The sequence below is a fragment of the Mus pahari genome, chromosome 12, assembly GCF_900095145.1.
Source record: "Mus pahari chromosome 12, PAHARI_EIJ_v1.1, whole genome shotgun sequence".
Lineage (NCBI taxonomy): Eukaryota > Metazoa > Chordata > Mammalia > Rodentia > Muridae > Mus > Mus pahari.
Genome location: NC_034601.1, coordinates 30,644,292 through 30,652,707, shown reverse-complemented (window position 1 = coordinate 30,652,707; position 8,416 = coordinate 30,644,292). Strand labels below are relative to the sequence as shown.

The 8,416-nt window shown below is 50.9% G+C and overlaps 1 protein-coding gene across 2 annotated transcripts in view; it reads right to left on the bottom strand.

Moving 5' to 3' along the window:
- The window catches only part of Sema5b (semaphorin 5B), a 122,899-nt gene that overhangs the window by 10,660 nt on the left and 103,823 nt on the right, over positions 1 to 8,416 (bottom strand). For both annotated transcript variants that reach the window (XM_021209378.2, XM_029544722.1), the window contains 6 exons: positions 8,226 to 8,324; positions 7,619 to 7,832; positions 6,705 to 6,990; positions 4,115 to 4,250; positions 2,549 to 2,756; positions 2,231 to 2,438 (listed from right to left, as the gene is read on the bottom strand). In XM_021209378.2, coding sequence (XP_021065037.1) covers positions 2,231 to 2,438; positions 2,549 to 2,756; positions 4,115 to 4,250; positions 6,705 to 6,990; positions 7,619 to 7,832; positions 8,226 to 8,324 — 1,151 coding nt within the window. The remainder of the gene's footprint in view (positions 1 to 2,230; positions 2,439 to 2,548; positions 2,757 to 4,114; positions 4,251 to 6,704; positions 6,991 to 7,618; positions 7,833 to 8,225; positions 8,325 to 8,416) is intronic.

Below are 8,416 nucleotides of genomic sequence, written 5' to 3'. Positions count from 1 at the left end.
TCTGCCTCCTGAGTGCTGGGATTAAAGGCATTCGCCACCATGCCCAGCTATGAATAGCATTTTCACTGTGCACTTCAGCAGCTTATAAACCAAACTCAGGAAACAAGACTCCAAGTTGACCTTCTGCTACCCTGCAGATGGCAGCACTCTGGGGAGACTTGTGAGTGGAGACATGTCCCCAACTCTCGCTGCCCTCTCATCCCACTGCAGATCCATGGCTTTGCAGAAGGATGGAGTCACATTAACCCACCACAGATGTCCATCTGCCTCCTGACAAGGCTGCTGGCTGCGCTCTGATCTGCCCTATAGAGCGTCTGTCTGGATAGCCTGAGACTCTAGCTCTATCACTAGGATTCAGGTCAAAATCCTCCTTTGGCCTTCTCAGCTGGTCCATTCCCTGTGCCTCTCCTGCACCAGTCTCTTAGGCCAGTTACCTGAAGCATCAGCCCCGGGGCAGAAGGTCACCCTGTGCTGGGTGGGATTGAGTAGTGAGGTATAAAAAATACTGGGACACTGGGTTTTCCTTTTTTTTTTTTTTTTTTTTTTTTTTTTTTTTTTTTTTTTTTTTGAGACGGGGTTTCTCTGTGTAGCCCTGGCTGTCCTTGAACTCATTCTGTAGGCCAGGCTAACTTCAAACTCAGAAATCCGCCTGCCTCTGCCTCCCAAGTGCAGGGATTAAAGGCGTGCGCTACCACTGCCTGGCTGGGTTTTTCATTAAGGCTTTATAACCTCTTGGAGAATAAGGCATGTGTTAAAAGTTTAGTAGCAACAAATGTGTTTAAAGAGAACACAGACACAAAGATAATGCTATCAGCAGGTAGCCACTGCTTTCTGTCCAAAAGCTGTCTGTACTTGGGTCATAGATTCAGAGGCCAGAGAGCCCAGGAGGCTGGAGCCTCCTGAAAGCAACTGCGGAGACAAAAAGGATACAGATGCTGTCTACCCTTTGTGACTTGCAAGCGTAGGCTCTTCATGAGTACCAGGCCTGACCTTTACACTTCTGCCAAAATTAAACATCACCGTACCAAATCCTCTAGTCCCTGGCAAGAGAACTGAAGTTCAAAATGGTCACATAGTCTGCTTAAGACCATGCAGCTCATGGCGAGTGGAGCTGAGGTAGGTTCCTGTCTGTGTCTGCCTTTCCCCATGTGGTAGATCCAGGCCAGGGTTTCTCTCTTCCCTAACCAGCTTTGCAGTGGAAGGCTGTAGTTATGGGGGCCCGCACCACAAGCCTCCTCTCATACAACCAGCTCTGCAAGGTACCCCGTGTACAGCAGGGCTTTGTAAATGTGTGTCACTTTGACGGAACCATGTGTGGAGGCCGAGAGGGGCTCTAGTGACTGCCCATCAATAGCAGCCTCCAAAACCTCTCCATTCTTCCTCCTCCCCTGTCTGCAGGCCTCTGTCCAAGCTCCTAGTGTTCTCAGAGAGCAACCCTTGGCAGCATGAAGCCCATTTGTCTCCCAAATCCCAAGGACAGATGGCACAGCCAGGAGAACTCTGTTGCAAAGGCCACAGAGTTCATGTGGCTTTCTGATGATCATACAGCCAGGGTGGCCTCGAGGGCTGGGAGATTGGGACATGGTTCCATTTGGCCTTGGTTTCTCCCCTTAAATACTGGTGTCACTGCTGCCAAATTTGTGACTCTGCTTAAAGCCTATGGACGGAAACCAATGGGATATTGTAGTTCTTCAACCTGGCTGCCTTATCTGGATGGTCTGCCTCCAAGGAAGGAGAAGATTTGGAGGCTGACCCCCCACTGCCCCACATGTGGGTAAGAAGTGCTGTGGTTTCAAAGGCAACTCTCTCTCTCTCTCTCTCTCTCTCTCTCTCTCTCTCTCTCTCTCTCTCTCCTCTGAACTAAAGGGCCTGAGAACAAATCAAGTGAGCTAGAGATGGCTGGCAGGCCAGAACTATGAGGTTGTCCACAAAAATAACAGCCACCACAATCCTCTAAATGCATGGCTCCCTCATGCAGTGGTAAGTGCTGATTAACAATTATAAAACCCTTCCAAGATGTTTCGGGCCCAGGAAACCAGTGTTTGCAGAGGTTAAGTGACTTATCCAAAGGCACCACCCAACTGGAGACCCGCAGGGATGCAAGGGAAAGTGGCTCTTACTTCAAAGTCACACCACTTAAGCACCACCTCCGAAGCATGATTGGAGGGATAGCCATCCCCCCCTCCCAGACCGACTGGGGCCCTCCTCCTGTCCTCTTGCCTCAGCTTACCCCTGGCTATGGTAGGCCGAGCACCTCTCCAGTGGGACCCGCAGCACCCGGTCGCTCAATCCCACGAAGAGCGCACGGGCGCTGTGAAGGATGCGCAGGCTCCGCAGAGGTTCAAGGCGCTCAGGGGGCAGCACGTGCAGCTCCTCCAGATAGCAGCCACGGAGGCTGCGGCTGGCCGTGGACAGCGCTTTCAGGATGGTACCCGACTCTGGGGGCCAGAGGAAAGCAGCCTTGAAGCCATGGCTGCTAACAGCTGCTTCCCTGCCCAGCCTCAACCATTTCTCCATCTTCAGCGCAGGTGAGCCCTGGCTGGCTCACCCGTGCCTATGTAGAGTACGTGGTAGAGCGTGTCCTTAGCTTGCACAAGGTCTACCACGAGATGTGAGAAGCGGACGCTGTCTTGGGTGACACAGGGCTCTGGTGTAACCGGCTGCACAGCTTCGCTCATCAGGAAGAGCCGCTGTGCGTCCTGCAGGCTGCGCTCCGTGAGGTTCTCGTTGGGGCCAGTCTCCGGCAGAGTGCCACACTGCCACAGGAAACCAAGTCTCTGGTACCCAGTCCCCACACTGTGGGAACTGCTAGGATCTCCTTCCCACCCCTGGGGACCTTGGGTAGACACTAATTCTCTTTTTTTTCTTTTCTTTTCTTTCTTTTTTTTTTTTTTTTGACACTAATTCTCTAACATTCCTGGTCCCCAGCATTCTATCTGGTCCCTGAATCTTTTCTAGGAAAAGATGAGTCTTTTTAAAACTAGGAGAAACTGAGGCTGGGAAGATGGAAGAGAAGAGACCACTAGGATTGGGGAAGAGGAAAGGGGGGGGCTAAGGGGTCTGGTCCAGACAGATCATTTGAATGTGTACAGGGTCCAGTCATTTTAAACTGCTTCGTATATGCCCACCCTCACAGTGGGCCAAGCTGCGGTTTTTTTGTTTGTTTGTTTTTGTTTTTACACCCTTACCAGCTTCAAGTTTGTGCCTTCTAGTCTAAAGCTGGAAGACAGTCACCTTTTATTGGGTATCACAACAACCTTTGCACAAATCCAGAAAGGATCTAGTATAGTATGGTATGGCGTAGTGCAGTCTTGTCCTTAATTCTAAAAAAGGAGTAAGAGGATCAAGGGAGTTGGATGAGCTGCCCAACATCACAGAGATGGGCTGAATGTGGCTCAGCATTACTGGACTGACGAGCCTGAGCCGAGGCCACATCACCCCTAGAGCCGGCAGTTTGAAGGGCAGAAAAGTCAGCCATCTAGGCTGAGCATGGTGACCCACACATCCAGGAGGTAGATGCAAGAGGACTCTGTGAGTTCAGAGCCAGCCTGGTCTACAAAGTGAGTTCCAGGTCAGCCAGGGGCAAGACAGTGATATCTTCCTCAAAACTAAATAAATGAATGAAGAAATGAATGAATGAATGAATAAGTCTGCCATCTGTCCTTTTATGCTTTCCTTCCTGTCACAGGATGGGGAAGGCAAGTACTACTCATGACACCATAACTATTACCTGCCTTCCAGGTTCCTACAGACATTAGTTCCCACACTGCACAGTTTGAATGATCTCCAAATAAAACATTCAAAGTCTGGCCACAATTTACCTGTGTAGTGTCCTCCTGGCCTCTCCTACTTTGTATAGTTGAGGTCCCTGTCTCTCTGGGCATGCGGGTTCAATTACAGAGATAACCAAGTAGGTTCTCTAGCTCGGCTTCTCCCCTATCTCCTCAATAGCAGTCTGAGGATTGACCATCCTCTGGGGGACCTATCATAGACCCACCAAAGACAAGCCTAGAACAACAGGACAGGAGCAGGCTAGAGTTAGCCTGTGCTGAGCAGTTGAGAGTCAGCTTGTGGGTTGGTAGTGGGTGGGGGGGCAGAAGAGGAGAAGCTGTACCTGGAAATTGGGGATGGGATTGGCGATTGGGAGCCAGGCAGCCCTGGGGTTTTCCTGGTAACGAAATGGGCCATTGAAAGCCTTGGAGATGGCACTGAGGTTGAAGGCGCAGACAGCAGAAGCCGCGATGCTGTTTCTAAAAGGCAAGAGGTGGAGGAATGTGGCCCTTCCTTCTGGATTTAGCCTTCCTGGGCCAGCCACCTTCCTCTGAAGCCCCTCAGCACATCCCCACTCATCATTCCCTAGGTCAGGAAGTGGCTCTAGGATGAACCTCTGCACAATGAAGGGTATTTATCCTTACACTCTCCCACCCCATTGCAGGAAGAGCTCTCTGGCAAGAAGCACTGGAGCATCACACCCCCAGCACACACACACACACACACACACACACACACACACACACACACACACCCCATATCACTACCTCACCATCTTCCCTTACTCAAAAAGGGGTAGAACACACTCAATGGCCCACATTAAGAAATACATCTGAGGGCTGGAGAGATGATGGCTCAGCCATTAGAGGCTAGGCTCACAACCAAAAATATGAAAAATACATCTACGTTGATGTTTCATGAAACAATACTATACAAGTGAAATATTTTATACTTGTGATATTTGATTTCAGTCTCTTCTGATGTATGCATATATGTAGTAAATAGAGAGTTAGCAGACCACTGGCTTATGCTGCGGCCTGCAACTCACAGAAGCAGATGATCTCTACAACCCTTTCAGGCCCAGAATCATGGGTCTCTACGGGTGTGGGGTGAGCAGCCCACAGGCACAGCATTGTCACACCCACATGTCCACTCTGAGTCCCTGCACTGGTTCTTCTCCTAGATGTGTCTATTATCCTCTCCCTCTGCCTGGTCCCAGCACCATGCTGCCCCCCTCTCTGTGCCCATCTCTACCTCCACCCCGTGCCCAGTTCCCCGGATGCTGCCCTGTCCTTCTGTTGGTCTCCCTGCAGCCTGGATAGGCTCCTAATCCACTCTGCACAAAGCAGCCAGAGTAAAAGCCCCAAACCCACACCAAGCTGCTCACTGGCCTTGTTATCAAATCCCTCAGTAATGCTAACTTGACCACAGGGGTTAAGACCAAACCCTGAGAGCGTCTCTAAGGTCTTTGGGATGCAACCTTCCAGCCTTACTCTTTAGTGTCTTTCCTTTCTTCCACTCAATGCTCCTGTTGTATGGCCTTCTTTAAAATGCATGGGACATTTTAAATGTTTGGTTTTTATTTTTGTTTTTTTAACATGCACTGGTATTTTGCCTGCATGTATATGAGGGTATCAAATCACTTGGAGTTGAGTTAGTTGTGAGCTGCCATGTGGGTGCTGGGAATTGAACCCAGGCCTTTGGGAGAACAGCTAGTGTTCTTAACCCCTGAGCTACTTCGCCAGCCACAGGGCATTTTTTTTTTTTTAATTCCAAGCTTTGCATAAGTTATTGTGTGGGGACTGGAATGTCCTTCAGATCCCAGAAATGCCACTTCCTATGGGAAGGCTCCTGTGATCTCTACCCTATACCCTATTTTCTCCCTTTGTAGGAGTTACCAAGGTTGCTTAAAATAGCCCTGCCTCCTCTAGAATGTCACACACACACACACACACACACACACACACACACACACCCAGTGGCAAAGCCATGAATGCTTTTGCTCACTGCTGCCCAGCCTCACCCCAGGACAAGCACCTGGCATGGAGGGCTTACACAATAGATAAATGCTTTACAGTCTAGACTGATACTGTCATTTTTCCTTGATGTCTCTCCAGGACTTAAAGACTACCACCCTCCTACACTGAGAGCTAGCCATCCTTAATCATGGCCAGCAGGCTTTCAGCCCATGGCCTGTGTGAGCTGTGTTGAGCGTCTGTCCCCTGGCCAGGATGACCTCTCTACTGTTACTGGCCAGTCTCACCCACATCCTTGCCTGTCCCCTCAGACTGTCCTTTCTGTAGACGACGTGGGAGCACCCAGTGCCTGCTACTTGGACTCACTCACAAGCTCCTGCTGTCCTTACACAATGCACTGCACAGCATTCCCCACTGCAAAGGCCTTCCTCAGTCTCAATGGTGCCCATTCATCACTTCTAACATGAAAATTTTTCCCTTGATTTGTTCGCCTCTACATGAAGGGGCAGCAGAAGAGAGTCTGACATCCCTGGGAAGGTTGCTCATCCTCATATCGAAGGAAATAGCAGGGCTGCCAAATGCTAGTTTGCAGGTTTGGCTGTAGCAGGGAGGGAGGTGGCAGAGGATTCCTATACTGCTGCTGCACTTAGGCTGAAAGGGACCATAGAGCATCCCTGCCTGGGGCTGCCACCCATTCATCCCAGGCAGGGATGCTCTGTCCTTTATGAGCCACCAGGCAGCTCCCCTCCCCTGGGGCCTGCCCTTCTCAGCAACTCAAGAGCACTCCAGAGGTGGTAAGCCTCAGATGACCAGCCGAGGAGCAAGGAGATCTAGGCTTTATGGATGAAGACACCAGACTCTGAGAAAGGTTCTGCTGAGCCCACCAGGCTGCCAGGCCAGGCAAGGTGAGCCCTGGACTGACAGGGAAGACAGGTAGCTGAGGGCGGGGCCACTCACACATTAGTGGTGAAGACACCATAGATGAGGTCCTGCTCGGGCAGATGGAAGGCACTCTGCAGCTCGTTATAGTAGAAGGGGACCTCTCCCGGGCGGGAGCAGTTGAGCCGGGCCTTCATGAATGTGGTCCACGTGTCCTCCAGCAGGAAACGACCGCCTACATCATTCTTGCACACCCGGGCCACCCGAGAGTACACAGTGCGCCCACAATCATGCTCCACCGCATTCTCCCGAAGGAAGAAATACGCAAACAGCCCGATGTCAAAGGCTGCCACAAAATTTGGCTCTGTGAGGATGGAAAGAAGATGGTGGACGAGGAAGGACTCGACTAAGTGTTCTTCCGTGGGAATCTTAAACCCCTCCTTGCTGACCCAGGCTCTAAGTAAACCTGTTCTGCTTCCACTGTGAAACGAAGCTCCCATATTTATTAAATAGTGTTATGGCTAATAGTGTTGCTTCACTGGATAAAATACACTACCATAAGAACTTTATTGGTTCACCCGTTTAACCCTCACTACACTTTATAAGGCAAGCCCTATGACTATTGTGTATTACAGATGCGAACACCATGCTCCAGAGAGGCTCCACACATGCTGAAGGCCATGCAACTAGTTAGTAAAGAAATAGATTCATCCTCAAAAGGATGAAAAAAAAAACTGTCTTCCTCAGTTTTTTCCTAATTTCTTCTTTTTCCATAACCACTACAATATGCAATTTCAACTTTCTCCCCTAATAGCCTGCTTTTTGTCTGTTCTGGGTCCTAAGGACATCTGGGGCTCATCTCCAGTGTCTCTTGGTCTTTGGGAAAACACCTTCCCTGTCCTATCCACTTTATGGATGAAGCAACTGAGACTGGAAAGGCCAATGGGCTTTGGAAGGCAGGACAGCCCCGTCCCAGACCTGGGCCACCTTACCATTGAGCCATTTGGAGTTATACTGGGCAGTGCGAAGTGGTGGCCCACTGCCCAGGCTGCGGTAGATGGCTGGGTCCCGACCAGAGAAGTCAATGACGGTGGCTGCGTAGAGCTCCCCCTGGGAGGAGATGACGGCTGTAGAGTTGTGGCGTGGGTCATAGGGGCAACGGGCCACACCGTTAATCTTCTCAATAGTCCGGCTGAGGTTCCCCACCTGGAGATGGTGGGAGAAGAGAGCTTTTCCCTGGGCTCCTGGGGCCATCTGGGGTTTCCAACGGGGACCCTTGGTTTCTGTGCCCCACCTCCCACTCTCAAGTACCCCCGGCACAGTCACCCTGTGATCTCGTAGTCATTACAAAGGGTGAGGTCCTTCAGGAGTGTCCACTGAACCCCAGATGGATATCTTGAGTAAGACCGATGAAGAAAATACTCAAGAGAGGTTCAATTTGAAATCCAGATGAAGAATGAATTGTTTTATGTTTGTCCCAGTATGGCCCGGAGATATATTCTCCACCCAGCCTGCTACGTTTGTCAGTCCCCACTCTGAGGCTGTGTGCCCGGGGAAGCCACCATCCCCTGACACCCCCTTTCCCTCCCGACGGCCCACCTGTCTGCTGGAGCACACTGGGGAAAAGGCATTGGTACCGCACATGAACACCTTCCGGCCGGAAACAATCAGGACTCGCACATAGTTCTGACACTCCTCCTGGGGTGGGAAGGAAAATAGTAGAGGACCGCAGCCCTGGCGCCATGGCTCCGGGCGAGTTTACCTCCCGCGGCTGCATCGCAGATGGCACT